This window comes from Phyllobates terribilis, unplaced genomic scaffold (assembly GCF_046119375.1).
Source record: "Phyllobates terribilis strain yellow unplaced genomic scaffold, ASM4611937v1 Scaffold_2__4_contigs__length_985480577, whole genome shotgun sequence".
Taxonomy (NCBI): domain Eukaryota; kingdom Metazoa; phylum Chordata; class Amphibia; order Anura; family Dendrobatidae; genus Phyllobates; species Phyllobates terribilis.
Window position 1 is genome coordinate 164019626 of NW_027362762.1, and position 19288 is coordinate 164038913.

Genomic DNA, 19288 nt, shown 5'->3' on the forward strand with positions numbered 1-19288 from the left:
TACTACTACATACTGGGATAAGATCTTGGTGATAACAAAAACCCCTCTAATGGTTCCTGAGCGGAACAGTAGCTGCCAGACCCGTGTTCTTCAGGCAGTGACCCAGACACAGCTGATCACACAGGATTGAGATCAGCTGTTTCTTGTCAGCACTGCTCTGGCCACAACCAGGAGCAGTGCAGGCTGCTTGTGGTGGGCCGTGGGTGGTGCACCCCTTCTTTAGGCCTTAGGCCTCGCTCACTCAACCATATAACACAACCAAGTGCTTTGTGATGTTTTATCGGATAGCACTCGGACCGATGTTATACTAAATTAAATTTATTAAATTATTTTCTCCATCTTCTCTACACCTGTACAATTATCTCATGCGAGAGAATCGGATCTCACTAACAATTCGGTTCAAACTCTGAATATCGCTCATAAGGATGCAAGTTCTACATGTTCATTGCTGCCCTGGAGCTATTAAGAAGCCTCAGGCAGGGGTCGAGGCTGACAGTGTGAAATCGATAATGATAACAATGGTGACGCTGACCTTGATAACCAACTGTCTCAGTGAGGTGTGGAAAGTAAACTAACAGTACCCTCTGTCAACCTGGTGAGCATTGCAAGTTGCAGGCTTGCTTGCTTGTGGGATGACAAGTGTATCATTAGCATAAAGCAAAGAAATAACTCTTGGATAGCCATGCTTTTAGCACTTCACTATAAAAGCAAAATTGTGGTATTTTTTACTACTTCCGAAAGGGAGTCCAAATTGGCGTCTTTTCAGTGTAAGCTGTGTTCCCTGCTTGGCAAGGCTTTGACGTCTGCCGATCGCATGACTGACCAGGAGAGCCCCCTCCACTCCCCACAAAGCCAACACTCCATTTGTGCCAGTTCTAGGGCTACAACAAGTAGGCGAGACAGCAGCAGCAGACTTTACAGCATATATAACATGATGGTCCAGTAGTTTTATCTGCCACTGCATTAATCTGACACATGTAAATCAAACAGACACACCACCTGAACAGCCAGGATCAGTCAATAGATACTTGGAGTTCCAACACCATTGACTTCTGGTTCTGCAGATTGGACCAGAAGCTAGAACTGACCAAGTTTTCAGTGGGCTTACTGCCTTAACCAGCCCCCAGTGTACTATAAGAGAGGTTAATCAGTGCTTCAAGTGGCATTATCTCCCAGGCAAACCAGATTGTCCTTCACAAGTGTGGAAAATGTTACATTTGGCAAAATGAATCAGGCATGGATCAGAGCTAATTTTAATCTATCTACGGCTGATGCCAATGATTAAATCAGCCATAGCATCTGCCTGTCTGTTGTGTTCCATACTGTTCTGCAGCGGCCAATGCTGGAGTACCCCACAGCCAGTTATCTGCTGCCTACCCAACGTATTATAATTATACTGTAGTGGTGCTGCTGGGACTGCCAGTGCTGACACACTGGCTCCTTGCCTCCCCCATCATAGTTTTTATTGTAAGCCTGTAGCCACTGCTGATAGACAGCCACATATCTCCTGCCTGTCCATTTTGTACTATAGCAATACTGAACTTTTGCTAAGAACCCTACCCTTTATATGGTAAATAAACCTTAAACTGCCCCCAAAAAGGGATAATTTTTGTATGGCTTTTTGAAAAAACATTCTTTATTTTCCAAACAGCAAAGCTGTTGCTGATCCCCAAATAGGGATAATTTTGGATGACTTTTAATAGCCTTTGCTTCTCTTTCCAAACAGCAAACCTATTGCTGTTCCCAATAAAAGGATAATTTTTGGAAGGCTTGTTAAAAAGCCATATGTTTTTCATTTTTCAAGCAGCAAACCTGTTGCTACTCCCCAAACAGGGTTGTTTTTGGACCACTGTTAGCCTATGGCATTTTAGGTGTATACTACCTGTATATTAACACCGACATGGCTTGTATCTGCCTCCAAAAATTTATACCTTTTTTTTTAATAATATTTACATTTTACTGCATGAAAATCTGTCAGTGTGATGTGTTATTAAAAAGTTTGTAAATAGGTTGTAGGCTACCACCGTTTGCTATTTGTTTACCCATAGCCATACAGTATATGTTGAGGTCACTTTGACATTACTAAGGCTGTGTTTGTGTTAAAGAGCTTGGGATCTAAGGGGTAACGTTTCTCCTTATGTAGAGTGACAAGCCAGGCCTGGGATGTCACAAGTGAGGAGACTTATATACTCCGTGCATGCCCATCTGGGAGAATAAATATGCAAATTGCCTCTTCAAAGAGGACGAGGACTAGAACTCTAGGGCCACCTATTGGAAGTAGCTTGTTAAAATGGGTTCAGTATAGTCCCAGGAGTCCTCAGAGTGTTAGATACATCTTTTACAGCGCAATTGGAGGCTTTGCAGTATTGCAAATCGCCAGAAATCTAATTTTTGGAAAAAATTTGTTGAAGCTTGAGGAGTCGAATTTCAAAAGATTCGCTGGTCTCTACCACCAGAGGTGACAACTAGTCACCTGCCTGGAGTGCTATTTTCAATTCCTGTGACTTCTCTCCCTCTGCTGGCCATTAGCTGCATTGCAGCAAATATAACTGACTGCTGTCCCTCTGCTGGCCATTAACATTTACGTAGCTAAGCCAATAACAATCAACAAGCTCATCCCCATGTGTCAGCACAGCGCTAAACTCAGCTAATTCCGCTTCCACCTCACCTTACTGCTCGCCTTATGTGACACCTCTCCACTGCTGGCACATAGCGAGGAGGCTTGAGGACATCTAGTGAGACTGCTGATGGTGCTTTCCTTATGATATCTTTTGAAGCTTCACAAATTCACATATATTACTGATTCTGAAAAAAAAATTATAATAATAACAGCGATACAAGTTATATTACCTATATAAACAGTGACTTTGTTATAAATTCAAATATCTGTTACTTTTATATGCTACCATGTTCTTATGGATATTGTGGTTTTATGCTATAGTATGCATTCTTTATGTATGCAGTTTGATTTAGTACGTAACCTTTGAATGAATGATGTAATAATTTTACATTTTAGGTCACGGAACAGCCAAAATATGAAGACAACATCTATATGTACATCTATTTTGTCATTTTTATCATCTTTGGCTCCTTTTTCACTCTTAATTTATTCATTGGTGTCATCATTGACAATTTCAATCAACAAAAGAAAAAGATAAGTATTTTGATTGTTTATTTTGTAGGTTGTTTAAAATTAAATATATATATATATATATATATATATATATATATATATATATATATATATATATATATATACAGTGCCTACAAGTAGTATTCAACCCCCTGCAGATTTAGCTGGTTGACACATGCGGAATTAACTTGGCATTGTGACATTTGTACTGTAGATCAGCCTGGAAGTGGGAAATGCACTGCAGCAACTTTTGTTTTAACGTTTAAAAAAAAAAAAAAAAAAAAAAAAGTTAATTCAGAGTGTCATTTATTATTCAACCCCTCAAACCACAAGAATTCTGTTTGGTCCCCCTAAAGTATTAAGAAGTAGTTCAGGCACCAAGAATAATGAGCTTCATATGTGTGGATTAAAGATCTCTTTTGCCAGCCTTTTCTGACTATTTAAGACCCTCCCCAAACTTGTGAACAGCACTCAGACATGATCAACATGGGAAAGACAAAGGAGCATTCCAAGGCCATCAGAGACAAGATCGTGGAGGGTCACAAGGCTGGCAAGGGGTACAAAACCCTTTCCTAGGAGTTGGGCCTACCTGTCTCCACTGTTGGGAGCATCATCCGTAAGTGGAAGGCTTATGGAACTACTGTTAGCCTTCCACGGCCTGGACAGCCTTTGAAAGTGTCCTCCCGTGCCGAGGCCAGGCTTGTCCGAAGAGTCAAGGCTAACCCAAGGACAACAAGGAAGGAAGATCTCATGGCAGTGGGGACATTGGTTTCAGTCAATACCATAAGTAACGTACTCCACCGCAATGGTCTCCGTTCCAGACGAGCCTGTATGGTACCTTTACTTTCAAAGCGTCATGTCAAGGCTCGTCTACAGTTTGCTCATGATCACTTGGAGGACTCGGAGACAGACTGGTTCAAGGTTCTATGGTCTGATGAGACCAAGATCGAGAACTTTGGTGCCAACCACACACGTGACGTTTGGAGACTGGATGGCACTGCATACGACCCCAAGAATACCATCCCTACAGTTAAGCATGGTGGTGGCAGCATCATGCTGTGGGGCTGTTTCTCAGCCAAGGGGCCTGGCCATCTGGTCCGCATCCATGGGAAGATGGATAGCACGGCCTACCTGGAGATTTTGGCCAAGAACCTCCGCTCCTCCATCAAGGATCTTAAGATGGGTCGTAATTTCATCTTCCAACAAGACAACGACCCAAAGCACACAGCCAAGAAAACCAAGGCCTGGTTCAAGAGGGAAAAAGTCAAGGTGTTGGAGTGGCCTAGTCAGTCTCCTGACCTTAACCCAATTGAAAACTTGTGGAAGGAGCTCAAGAATAAAGTCCACATGAGACACCCAAAGAACCTAGATAACTTGGAGAAGATCTGCATGGAGGAGTGGGCCAAGATAACTCCACAGACCTGTGCCGGCCTGATCAGGTCAAATAAAAGACGATTATTAGCTATAATTGCAAACAAGGGTTATTCCACAAAATATTAAACATAGGGGTTGTATAATAATTGACCCACACTTTTATGTTTAAAATTTAATAAAATTCAACTGAGCAACATAACTTTTTGGTTTGTAAGATTTATGCTTCTGTTCATAAAACCTACTCTCGTTTGCAGTTTGAAGGCTCTAACTTATTTGCATCTTATCAAACCAGCTAAATCTGCAGGGGGTTGAATACTACTTGTAGGCACTGTATATATATATATATATATATATATATATATATATATATATATATATATATAGTTTATAAAAAGTTTTGTACAATACCCAAGAAGTAGTTATCTCTATTAGACTTGTTTATATGTGGTAATCCTGGACAAAATACAGTGAAGGCTATCTAGGCTGCTGTCTAAGGGCTTCAAAGGGGTTTTAATGAAAATAATTGATATCATTCTAACCTACAGAGCGGTTACAGCAGAATGTTTTGGATGCATTTTTAAGTGGGGGGCTAAATTTGTAATGTGTATTATAGCTTTAATTTGATCATTTTAGCTGATATCTAACAACATGAAAAGTTAGGTAGACAGATTGGGATATATAAGGGATTCCAGGATGTATAGTAATAACGAAACGCATATTTATGCTGATTATAACCAGTTTTATGTTTTCGCCTTTACTTTGGAGGTCAGGATATCTTCATGACAGAGGAACAGAAAAAGTATTACAATGCTATGAAAAAATTGGGCTCCAAGAAACCACAGAAGCCTATACCTCGGCCACTGGTAAGACAATTGCACACATGTCCCTTTGTAGTACTACATACAGAATAAGCAGGGTACTCCAGCAAGCAATATGAGTAGTAAAAGACAAAGAAGAGTTCAAAATATGGCAAGAATCGCCAAGAAAGTATGAATTTTTATTAAGAGATAGGACACCAGATAAAGAACATGATTAAACATTTAAAAGGATACACGATTTAAACGAAGGTGTGTCTATGATGAGATAACACCCTCCTGCTGTGCCAAGTGGAATATAACCTCAAAGATAAATCTCCAATGACAAACGTGTTGACAGGACGCCATGAATAATAAACCCAAAAATACTGTAACAGGACAAGAGATATGTTGTGATTTGTAATAATTCACATTAAAATGTATATTTTTTTAATTTAATAGAATATTTTTCTTTTTTTTTTGGCTATGTATATTTGGGAAATTGCCAGTAGAAACCAATGGCCCTATATAGCTATAATTTTACTCTGTAACTGTGAATGTCCACGAAACAATTAGATTCTTCTACAAATGATGTGTAGAAGATTTTGTAATCTAATTGTTACTCACATGGTTGTGGAACCACTGTGCCACGGTCCGGGGAGAGCCTGTCGGGGCGTAACTAAGTGACCACCTGGTTCTTCACTAAAGCCCCCGATGGTGTGGTTAGACTTGGTCCCAGGTGGACGCCAGGTACCACTCCAGGACCCCAGAGCTGTAGCAGCTGACCACCTAAGGGGTGTAGGTAAGCAGGGATGGACTCGGAGAGTCAGGACGGCAAGGAACTGGATAGCAGGAGGATGGATACTGCACTGCTTGTAGACATGACGGAAACTGGAGCACAGGAACAGGCAGGGCAGGTTTCTGGAACACAGGACGGACAGGTGCAGTATCAAAGGAGCTAGTTCAGACTGGACGGATGAGGGAGGCGGTAACAGGTGCTGGCCAGGCGGGTCAGGATAAAGACTTGGTATAGGCAGGTCGGAATCAGGAGCAGGTTCAGACAGGGCGGACAGGATCAGGAGGACGGGCAGGTTTAGGTACAGACAGGGAGGACAAGAACAGGGAGCACAGGTACAGGAACCTTGCAACTTAGACGGACGTGTAAAACACTAATGGACTAGAATTGCTAAGGCACCTGCCTTAAATACCTGATGTCTCCCAGCCTTGGCTGGGGTCATTTTAAGAAGCTCGCACGCTGCCCCTTTAAAAGCAGAGAGCACACCCTAAGCATAGTCCCAGGAGACCTGCATGCCATATGCAGGTCCTGAGAGAAAGTAAATGCTGCAGGGACAGGAGCAGTGGGGGAGGGTAAGTGAACATCCCGGCGTCCCTGCCAAGAGGAGGAAGGGGACTCATGCAGGGGTGCCGGCGCTGTCCTAACACTAATTGTCCATCCTTGATAAAAAGTTGATTAGTAGTTTCAGTATAAATGTTTGATAATAAATCATATTTGACAGTTCTCTCAGAATTACTTTGAGGCTGCTGGAAAAATGGGGGACTTTCCGGACTCCTGCAAAGTTGCAATAGAGATGAGTAAATCTTTTGAAATTCGAATTCGCCAACCTCTCTGAATATTTCTGAAGGCGTCGATTTGCTGGAAAACCGATTTACAGCAAATCACAAATATTCCAGTTGTCCTGAAAAGACATGTGTCACGCCATGTGTGGGAAAGACTCAGTGCAACACAGAGGGAAAATGGAAAGGGAGCCCAGACACTAGGGAAAGGGGGAAGTGGAGATCTCCTAGTCTGGTCTAGCGTCACCCTGTCTCCCCTAACGTCCCTATATTGCCTCCTCAGCAATTGCCACACGTGTGCCTCGCCCTACTCTCCCTGGCGTATGGCCATGGCTAGGGATGGGAGGAGATGAGCACTAGTCAACCTCCACTAAACTCTATAGACAACAAGGGTGGACAAAACAGGGGAAATGGCTTAGCTTTAGATGAACTCCAAATAAGCACACGGCCTCAAGCTCCAGAGAGGACGAAGTACTGCTCCTGCTAAGCTTCACAAATAGAAATGGATATAGCCAGCACCTCCCTCTCGGACACACCAGGTATATATACACCCAGGCAGAGAGCTAATTAGCAAGAGAGAGGCAGCCGCTCTGTCCTAAAGACAGCCTCTTATCTAAGAAACTGTCTGCAATGCCAAACTTAGAGATCTCCTGCAACCCACTGCAGGGCGACTGTCTGTCACCTCTGACACACCCGTGACAATTTGTTTTACATTCTTGGGTTTCCTAGGATTGTATCCAGCCCCTTTCAAATCTTCTAGTGAAAACACAGCCTTCATAATGTCAAAGTGACCTCAGCATAAATGGCTATGGGTAAATGGACGGTAACTGTTCTTCACTGCCGTGCTGTCACACACATCATCTGTACAGTTTTTTTCAGGGTACGTGCACACGATCAGTAATCACTGTGGATTGGACGCAGCGCACTTGCGCTGCGTGCAATTCTGCAGTGGCCTGATGTTACAGCATAGTGGATGGGATTTCAAGAAATCCCATGCCCACTATGCATCTCCATGCTCCTGCAGATCACCTGCGGACACGAACATGCGTCGCGTCTTTACAGACCGCAGCATGTCAATTTCTCTTGCTGAGTCGCTAGTCTCCACAAGAGAAATTATATCATTGTAATGTATAGGATGCGGTGAATCCGCATGGTTCAATGAACACATGCGGATTCACCTGCGTGCAGCGCTTTGGACGTAGCATAAAGTATGCTGCGTTCAAAGTGCTGACAGCACAGATCGTGTGTACACACCCTCAGTGTTTATGGCTTTGTTCCCTATCTCTTTTTTTAAGCTATGAGATGTGACGTCCTCTCACTATCCAGATTCAGTTTTTTTATACAGGCTATGTTAATCCCTCTGTTTGGCTGTACTTTTACCATCTGATGAAATAGCGTTATGTGGAAGCCTGCCCGGCTGCACCCAAGGTTATGTGAGCCATCTCTGGCTGATGTAATCTTCTGTAGTGTGTAAAATGACGATAGCAATTTTAGGTGATTCATACGTAGTAAATCTCACATTGTTAAAATTCTCTTGGTACAGCGAATTCTCAAAAATTTGGCATACGTTTGATTTGCATCGATACGCTCATCTCTACTTGCCAAATCTCACCTGGCAACACCTCCCAAAACTCATTGATTCTACTAGATTTCATGTTCCTCGACATTTTAGTAAGGTGGGAAATAATCTTTAAAGGGGGAAGACAGGATCAACTATATAGCATTGATGGGCCTGGCCTCCGAAAGGGGTGTTTCTATGACCGAAACGTTCTGTTTATCTATATTTTGGTAGTCAAAAGTAGAAGAAAATAACGTACAAAATGGCTTGTCTCTTGTATACATAACTATTTGCCATTTCCATTTTCCAACAGAATAGATTCCAAGGTGCCATCTTTGATTTGATCACGCAACAAGCGTTTGATATAATCATCATGATCCTTATTTGTCTCAACATGGTCACCATGATGGTGGAAACAGATGACCAGACCAAACATACAGAGAATGTCCTGTACTGGGTCAATTTAGTTTTTATTTGCTTTTTTACAACGGAATGTGTATTGAAATTGTGTGCCTTGAGGCATTACTACTTCACCATCGGATGGAACATTTTTGACTTTGTTGTTGTAATTCTTTCTATTGTTGGTAAGTATGTGTTTATTCTATTAGCTGAACAGGTCAGTGGAGACCTCTAGATTTAAGTGGTTAGATAGGCGAGAAAAGCTCCTTTCACCCCCCACCCAACAGCATGATCAAACTTGTTATGCTGTTGACATGGCAGCGAGGGCCTAATAAAGGTCCCTGTTTCTGCCTTGTTAGTGCTCCTATTAAGTTCTAAGATAGGCAAGATTGTAGGTACAAGACCCGATGGGACGAAAGAAAACCTGTAAATTTGAATTTAAAAATCTTATAATTGGTACTACTCTGTTTATTAACTGTTAAAATATTATGTTTTTTTAACCAGCCTGGTAAACACCATTAAATAGAATTGCTGTTTTTAGGTTGTCTTGTCTCCAAGGAGAAATAGAATAACACAAGTTGAGTGTTCCCTAAAATAGAAAGCTATACATCGTGTGCAGAATTATTAGGCAAATGAGTATTTTAATCACATGATACTTTTTATACATGTTGTCCTACTCCGAGCTGCATAGGCTTCAGAGCCAACTACCAATTAAGTAAATCTGGTGATGTGCATCTCTGTAATGAGGAGGGGTGTTGACTAATGACATCAACACCCTATATAAGGTGTGCTTAATTATTAGGCAACTTCCTTTCCTTTGGCAAAATGGGTCAGAAGAGAGATTTGACGGGCTCTGAAAAGTCCAAAATTGTGAGATGTCTTGCAGAGGGATGCAGCAGTCTTGAAATTTCCAAACTTTTGAAGCGTGATCACCGAACAATCAAGCGTTTCATTGCAAATAGTCAACAGGGTCGCAAGGAGCGTGTTGGCCAAAAAAGGCGCAAAATAACTGCCCATGAATTGAGGAAAATCAAGCGTGAAGCTGCCAAGATGCCATTCGCCACCAGTTTTGCCATATTTCAGAGCTGCAACGTTACTGGAGTATCAAAAAGCACAAGGTGTGCGATACTCAGGGACATGGCCAAGGTAAGGAAGGCTGAAAAACGACCACCTTTGAACAAGAAACATAAGATAAAACGTCAAGAATGGGCCAAGAAATATCTTAAGACTGATTTTTCAAAGGTTTTATGGACTGATGAAATGAAAGTGACTCTTGATGGACCAGAGGCTGGATCAGTAAAGGGCAGAGAGCTCCTCTCCGACTCAGACGCCAGCAAGGTGGAGGTGGGGTACTGGTATGGGCTGGTATCATCAAAGATGAACTTGTGGGACCGTTTCGGGTTGAGGATGGAGTGAAGCTTAACTCCCAGACCTACTGCCAGTTTCTGGAAGACAATCTTTTCAAGCAGTGGTACAGGAAGAAGTCGGTATCGTTCAAGAAAAACATGATTTTCATGCAGGACAATGCTCCATCAAATGCATCCAACTACTCCACAGCGTGGCTGGCCAGTAAAGGTCTAAAAGAAGAAAAAATAATGACATGGCCCCCTTGTTCACCTGATCTGAACCCCATAGAGAACCTGTGGTCCATCATAAAATGTGAGATCTACAGGGAGGGAAAACAGTACACCTCTCGGAACAGTGTCTGGAAGGCTGTGGTGGCTGCTGCACGCAATGTTGATCGAAAACAGATCAAGCAACTGACAGAATCTATGGATGGAAGGCTGTTGAGTGTCATCATAAAGAAAGGCGGCTGTATTGATCACTAATTTTTTTTTGTTTTTGCATGTCAGAAATGTTAATTACTAAATTTTGTGCACTGATATTGGTTTATCTGGTGAAAGTAATCAAGTGAGATGGGATTATATTTGGTTTTTCTTAAGTTGCCTAATAATTCTGCACAGTAATAGTTACCTGCACAAACAGATATCCTCCTAAGATAGCCAAATCTAAAAAAATACCACTCCAGCTTCCAAAAATATTAAGCTTGGATATTTATGAGTCTTTTGGGTTGATTGAGAACATAGTTGTTGATCAATAATAAAAATAATCCTCTAAAATACAACTTGCCTAATAATTCTGCACACAGTGTACTTCATCCTGAAAAATAAAAGCCCTCAGATAGCTCCATTGACTTTAAATGGTGATACATAGCCAAATTCTATTGTTATAATTTTTTTAAAAGTTGTAAAACATAAAAAACCTATACATTTTGTATCACCGTAATCGTACTGTCTTGTCCAGCATAAGACAAGCCCTCGTACAGCCACTCGTTCTTCTGAATGGAAGAATAAAAATGTTTTGTCTCTAGGAAGGAAGGGCTAATAAAAAGTAAAAAAAAATGGCTGTAGTAGGAAGGGGAATATAAACTTTTTTGTATTTTTCTTTTCTTGTGTCTTTATTATGTGTTGATTATGTTCATCTTCCCAACAGGTATGTTCCTGGCTGATCTGATTGAAAAATACTTTGTCTCCCCAACACTCTTCAGAGTTATCCGTTTGGCTCGTATTGGCCGTATACTTCGCTTAATCAAAAGTGCCAAAGGAATACGAACCCTGCTTTTTGCCTTAATGATGTCATTGCCGGCCTTATTTAACATTGGGCTGCTTTTATTTCTCGTTATGTTCATTTTTTCCATATTTGGAATGTCTAACTTTGCCTATGTAAAGAAAGAAGCGGGCATAGATGACATGTTCAACTTTGAGACCTTTGGCAATAGCATGATCTGCTTATTTATGATTACTACCTCTGCTGGATGGGATGGCTTGTTGTTGCCCATCTTAAATCGTCCCCCAGATTGCGATCCTAAAAAAGAAAACCCAGGAAGTCCAATGCAAGGTGATTGTGGGAACCCCTCTGTCGGGATATTTTTTTTTGTTATGTACATAATCATATCCTTTCTCATAGTGGTGAACATGTACATTGCTATCATCCTAGAAAATTTTAGCGTGGCTACAGAAGAGAGTGCAGATCCTTTGAGTGAGGATGATTTTGAAACATTTTATGAAATTTGGGAGAAATTTGACCCCGATGCCACTCAGTTCATACAATTTAGCAAACTCCCAGATTTTGCAGATGCTTTGGAGCATCCGCTGAGAGTCCCCAAGCCAAACACCATAGAACTAATTGCCATGGATTTGCCTATGGTGAGTGGCGACAGAATTCATTGTCTGGACATCCTTTTTGCCTTCACCAAACGTGTACTTGGAGAGAGCGGCGAGCTTGATATATTGCGTCAGCAGATGGAAGAGCGCTTTGTAGCTTCCAACCCTTCAAAAGTGTCTTACGAGCCCATCACTACTACGCTCAGACGCAAACAAGAGGATGTTTCCGCTGTTGTTATACAGCAGGCGTACAGACGACATTTATCAAAACGAGGATTTGTTTGTAGAAAGCCTTCTTCTACCAAAATGGAGAATGGAGGAACAAATATGGAAAGGAAAGAAGGCACCCCTTCTACGGCCTCGCTGCCATCATATGACAGTGTAACTAAACCTGAAAAGGAAAAACAAGAAAGAATACAAGAAGCAATTAGAGAAAGAGCGAAAAAACAAAAATATGTCAGGGAATCCAAGTGTTGAGAACAAATGTTAACGTTTCAAATTTGCAAGCAAAGATTGTTTACAAATTTAATAAATCTATCAATGCAGATCAGCTATGGAGACACTTACCTAAAGATCAATACCAAACAATCTGCTTATTGTGACATTGTTGCATTTTACTGTATGGCAGTGACGCACCACCTGGTTAAAAGACTATTACAAGGATGTTCTGTTGTTGGGCAGGTGGATACTGCATGTCTCCCATCAATCAATGCAACTTAGGAGAAACAACCAGAGCTGAAAGGAATTGTCCAATTCCAGATCAGCCAAATGGAGTTTATTTTCTCATATTATTATGATTATTCTTATTATTACTATGAAAATCAAAAAAAAAAGCACCACTTAGGGGTTTGATTATTCATGCAAAACTATATTTGCATCGTTACATTAGTCAAGCAGCAAAACAAGACAAAAAAAAATCTGGCGAAAAAAAAAAAAAAATTTGTAAAAAAAAAAAAAAACACACACCAAAAAAAAAAACCTAAACATTATGCCCATGCTGCATAATTGTCACAGTTTATTTGATATATCTGCATAATTTTTTCTACATGGGCTTCATGTGATTCGGGAGATGGGAAAATCAGGTTATTCTTCGGTCTGAGGGGTCATTTGCTCAGGCCGATTCCAAAAAAAATTAAATAAATTGTGCTCGTTCAATGCATAGAAATGACTTGCATGATGGCATGCTGTGATCAGGAATCATGCATGAAGACTCATAAAACACAAAACATCAGTACTCTGTCCACTGCAGTGGCTAAGCCATAAGTTTGAGGCACACCACTGAATACTGAACACTGTATCTGGAGGCAACCTAGTATATATATATATACCCTTCACCAATATTTACCAAATCTTCAATCTTTTACACGTCATGGTTAGGGATTAAAGCTAGACAGAACGATTTGTGTATGTTTATTCAAATTCTTTACAAATAATGTCACTTTTGCACATATTACATACAAATGAAAACTACTAGTTGCTGCTTGAGGTTTCCTTTCCTGGGGTAATATAAATTGTAAAAGAACAAAAAAAAGATGAGACTTTAGCTTCTAATACTATGTCACTGTAAACCAAAATCTAGGGCTTATGAAATTCTGCTTTTGTATTTTGCAATGTTTTTAGTCTCCATTCTACAAAGGGCATATATAGCAGAAGCAAAACTGCAATATTTATAGAAGCCTTTTAGTGGCAGAATTATGTCAGTTTGCGTTGGGTGGCTTTACTTGATCTCAGTAGGTTTTGTGAAGAAGGTCATTTTGTTTCTCTTGGGACAAGTCATAGCTTAGCACTTTATATGGCATGTGTTCTCACTGTTTTTGTCATAACATTTATTTCTTTATTTTTGAATAAATAAGGATCTGGTACCATCATCATCATGGCAACAATGGCCAATGAATTTTAGGATGAATGCAAATTATGATGGCTTTTACTTAGTAAAGTCTCGCTGTGCATTATAAAATAAAAATAAATGCACCCCCACACCGGTACTGCACTGAGACACTTTTGCCGCCAATCGTGTAAGCCTATCGTGTAAGCCTTTCTCACTCGTTGTTTGCATCGTCACCCGAGTTGACATGATCTGTATGTACATTGACTTGGCTAAGAATGTTTGAGACTGATGTCGTTCATAATGTTTTCTTTTTATTTTCAATGAACGTTTGTCCTTTCGGCATTTGTCTTTTACACTTTTGGAAAAATTAAGTTCTTTTATTTTCATTCCTGGTTAATGTTTTTGGAGAGAACACCTCGCTGGTGCTGCAGGAACATTATGCAAAAAAAAAACCCAAGCATGCTGTATTCTGTTTACTAGCTGATGCTGCTAAGAAGTTTTTGGTGTAAATGTAGGATATGAAGAAAAGACATTCTTGGTGTGGACCAAACAAAAATGCCTGATATTTAACCGACTCGCAGAATGCATGAGATGTCATGTCGTCCATTGCCATTTGGTATCAGACCATATTATGTTCTCCATTATATTGTATTTCACTGAAAATCATTACCTCTGTGCCAAGTGGAACTCAATTTCCAAAGCAATGGCCTAAGAGAAGCTGGTTAGCATGGAAAGCGGGAATCTAGACAAAAGAACGATTTATAACTTGATATAGCATTTTTTTTCCATTTACAGCTACGATAGGATGTATTATAATAAACCAATGCCATACATATGTACAGGCTAAGTTGCAAACAGCACAAGAAGCTGAAAAGTGTGGTTCAACTTTTTAAGAGGAATACTATAAATGCTGTAAAATATCATTATTTTATTGACATGTTTTTTTTTGTAAATACGAACAAAAATGACAAATTAAATAGAATGGCTTCTGGCTTATGCCATTGTCATCTTTATGTTTTATTTTATATTTCTTTTGTACAATGCCAGATGCTTCAGCTTGAAATGTATATCCCTGAAGTCACAACACAAACCGATATTACGAGTCGTCTTTTCTCATTCCAGTGTGCAATAAATTCTGACCACTTCTATGCAACATTTGGCTAATGTTCATATAAATATATTTATGCTGTGAGAAGCCAAGATGTTTTATATAGCCACTTGCAACAAATTTCTGAGGCTGGTGATATCACAGAACGCTACATTTTACAGTCTTTCCGATTTGGTTTCTTTTCATCATTTTTTGTGTGTATATATCTATCTATGAATTGAAATATTGTTGTTCAGATATCTAGCAAATGATTCTATAGTTACTCAACAGGCTCACAATTATTTTCTTTATTTTAGGAACATATCACCAAAGCAAATGCCAAATGCTAGTTCTCTTTATTCGGGGTATAGGTAGCAGAGTGAATCCATCACCAGCAGAAACGTGGCAGTAATGAGGCACTGATAAATCTCATGTCTTACATTTTGTATGTCTTTAATTTGGGCAACGGGAAGAGGTGATGAAAAATGAAGCTTCACTAAATAAAAAAAAAACAAGTACCAATGTGCTGTGTAGTCTGTGATGCAGTGTTTCTCCGAAACTGAAAGGCCAAGAGCAAGATAGGATAGAATATACTTATGTTTTTGACAAGTAGCTTAAAGCTGAATAGAAAAACAATCTTGAATATTCGAAGTTATTTCAATGACTGGCTTCAATAAATTGTAAAAAAAAACAAAGGTTTACAAGGGAGGGCTAGTAAAATAGTCAGGAGGGCAACCATGCCTAACACTGATACCTCCAAGCAATATTTGGTATTGATGTAACAGTCCCATTTTTTTATGTCATAAAGCTATTCCAAATTCTATTCCAGCTGTGTGGCCACGGTCCCATGACGGTTGTCCATGCAAAATCTTGTTACGTTGTATGCCTTTTTCTACAAATACATGTTGTGAGCATTACTTAAATATATATTATATACTTGCCTTGCCTTGTCTGACCCTAAAATTGCTAGCCCTCCCATTTAAAGTATATGTCTAAGAACACCGTGAGGAAACTAAAACTATTGCCAAACTTATTGTGTCACTAACATAAAGCAGTTGACAGGCAACTATAACCTACAGTCCCTGACAGAAGTTATGTCGCTTATCCATGTTATGTAAATAAAAGCTTATAACCTGATGTTAAATTCACCCATTGGTTTTATAAATTACTCTTTTGAAAGCTGAAACCCTCCCAAATTTGGTTTGGGTTAAGAAAATTATTTGGCATCAATGCTGAAATATTGATCATTTCATGAACACAGAATGGTCAGATTTTGGCAAGACTAAAGTTTTGTCGCCCACAGAAAGTAATGTGATATTCAAACAAATAATTATCTTACAATACAAATATATGTTGCATAACATTGGTGAATGAAGTTGTGCTGTTATTAGAGTCATATTTAATATTTTGTGTGACTTCCATGAGCTTGAAGGACTGCATCCATGCGGTTCAATAATGATTCATACAATTTATTAATGAAGTCATCAGGACTAGCAAAGAATACAGTCTTACATGCCTCCCAGAGTTCATCTAGATTCTTTGGTTTTATCTTCCAAGCTTCCTCTTTCATCCTACCCCAAACATGCTGAATGATGTTCATGTCTGGTGACTGGGCTGGCCAGTCCTTGAGCACCTTGATCTTTTTTGCCTGGAGGAACTTTGTTGTAGAGATGGATGTATGAGATGGAGCACCATCCTGCTGCAGAATTTGACCCCTTTTATGATTCAGAATGTAAGATGTAGCTAATACTACTTGATATTTTAGGCTATTGATATTGCCTTCCACCTTGCAAATGTTTCGCACACCCCCATACTGAATGTAACCCAAGACCATTATCTTTCCACCACCAAATGTAACTGTTTTCTGGGTGTATTTTGGATCCATACGGGCTCCAGTAGGTCTCCTGCAGTATTTGCAGCGGCTGTGGTGTAATTCTACTGAAGATTCATCAGAGAAATCCACCTTCTGCCACTTTTCCAGCGTCCATCTGTTTAGCAGGCTATGGGACTTTGCAAATGCTTTTTATTTGTCTTTTGTTTAGTGCTGGCCTCTGGGCACTGATTCGACCATGGAGGCCATTTCGAGACAGAATCCTACAAACTGTTCTAGTTGACACAGGGACTTGAGGTGACCAGGCGTGTTGGAGCTCTGCTGCAGTGGAAGAGGGGCTTGCTTTGGAATTTCTAACAAACAAACGTTCCTCCTGAGCAGTTGTCTTGCCGGGTCTGCTGGACCTGGGCTTGTCAAACACATCTCCAGTCTCTTCAAATCTTTTTTTAATTCTTTGTACTTGAAGCTAAGACACATTATAGGTGCCAGCCACCTCTGCAGTAGATCTGGTCTTCAGCCTCTTGATAATCAAGGCTTTGGTCGCAGCGTGTATGTTTGGCATGTTGTCAGAGCTCAAGTTGCAGTTAAAGTGAAGGTCTGGGGTGCTGGGTTTCTTTTTATACACACCCACTAATTAACCAATCATTTACTGAGCACTGGTGAGAATGTAAACTAGGATTGGGTGCATTATATGACCAGGCGACAAAACTTTTGTCTTGCCAAAATCTGACCGTTCTGTGTTCATTAAATGATCAATATTTCAGCATTGATGCCAATTTATATTCTTAACCTAAACCAAATTTGGGAGGGTTTCAGCTTTCAAAAGAGTAATTTATAAAACCAATGGATGAATTTAACGTCAGGTTATAAGCTTTTATTTACATAACCTGGATAAGCGACATAACTTCTGTCAGGGACTGTATATGTGACTTTAACCGCTCACTTTGTCCATATTATTTCATGATATAAAACACAGCTTGATCGAACCCGGGAAATTAATTTTTGCTTAATTTTTTTCTCTTTTTCTTTCTTTAATATTGTTGAGGCAAAGTGTTAAGCTATGTATGCGGACACTATTAAATCTAAGGTTGTGTTAGCAAAATGCATGGTGGTTAATGCTCATTTTACCCAAACTTGATTTACAAAAGGAATAACTACTACCACAAATCAAAAGGAAAATCAAATAAATATTAGTCTTTTTATTGTACAAGAAAAGGGTGTCTGCTGTGTGCCTTTTTCATGCTCTTCAGTGTCTCATTGCTCTCTATATAGCTATACCAGTTCTTCAAAATGTATTTATTTTTCCCCCAAATGCAATTCTACTAATTTTAGAAATTACAATACAAAGACCTTCTAGAGAATCCTTGTTTTTGTCTGTGCATACTATCGTCATGCAATCTGTTCAGAAGAAAGATGAGGTGGGTATAATTCAATGTCTTGATTAATAAAGTCTGATAAATATTAAAAAATAAATTTCTAAGCAACCCAAGAGGAATAGTGGTGAAATTCAGTCACAAACATGAATTACTGTCATCTTTATTAATAATGGGAAACCTGTTTTAGATCAAGGGCTGAAAACCTCTATGTTTCCATTTTGTTATACTAAAAGTAAGGGTTTTCACTTTTTAACATTTGTAAAATTGTTGTTTCAACGAACGTTGAAGTAATCAATAGTGTAGGTGAATATAAAAATATTTCTTTTTTAGAGAGACACTTGTGAAACACTCTTTCTCCTCTTTAACTGATCACTTCTAAAAACTGTTAAAATCCATTTATATACAGGAGCTGGACGCTAAAGAGGTCATTCGGTATGTAATTGCAGACTTATGAATCCTGACAACCTCATGCCAGTGAGATCGGGCGGTCACATGTCTGCAAGTTGGCTATTTGCATTCATGTCACATGCCAACTAGACGTTCTTGGCTTGTCTAGATTCAATTGTATTGAAAGAAGCCAGTCACTTCTAGCTGGAATGTAGTCCAAAGTATGCAAACCGCATACTGACAATCATGTTACCACTCCATACCAGTGAATCTTTACTAGCGTATGCACTGCAGTATCCTGACAATGCGACTGCATGAGGTCAAGATTCAGAAGTCTGCAGTCACACAGAGTGACTGCAGACCAGACTTTTATCAAAGCACCAGAAGACCCCTTTATTCTCACTGAGGGATCAGATTATATGCTGCCCATTGAAGTCTTTGCAGAGATGAGGAGGGAGCTTCTGGCAAGCAAAAGAGGCCGATAGACGCAAACAGACCTGCTGATCCTTACTATTAAGTATTTTATTACTTCGAACTAGTTGACAGTGCTAGATTTACAACTACGCTTTGTTGAGTAGGCTATAGAGATAGGAGATCAGGATGTCATATCTTATTTGTTTTGTGTATGGGAGATATTACTGCTGCAATCTGTGTCAACACATAAAATCTGCTGAAACAACAGATATACAGAGGACTCGTTACCTGGTGAAGATTAGCCAGTTTTTGCTTTTATTGTATTCTCATTGCTCCTCTGATTATTCTGGGATTTTTTGTTGTTGTTT

At 39.8% G+C, this 19288-nt stretch overlaps 1 protein-coding gene across 8 annotated transcripts in view; it reads left to right on the top strand.

Annotated features, from left to right (window-relative positions):
- Nucleotides 1-13974, top strand: part of SCN8A (sodium voltage-gated channel alpha subunit 8) — a 243686-nt gene extending 229712 nt beyond the window's left edge. For all 8 annotated transcript variants that reach the window (XM_073663217.1, XM_073663214.1, XM_073663213.1 and 5 more), the window contains 4 exons: nt 3017-3154; nt 5266-5370; nt 8748-9018; nt 11327-13974. In XM_073663217.1, coding sequence (XP_073519318.1) covers nt 3017-3154; nt 5266-5370; nt 8748-9018; nt 11327-12474 — 1662 coding nt within the window. In that variant the 3' untranslated portion in view covers nt 12475-13974. The remainder of the gene's footprint in view (nt 1-3016; nt 3155-5265; nt 5371-8747; nt 9019-11326) is intronic.
- The last annotated feature ends 5314 nt before the right edge of the window (nt 13975-19288 follow it).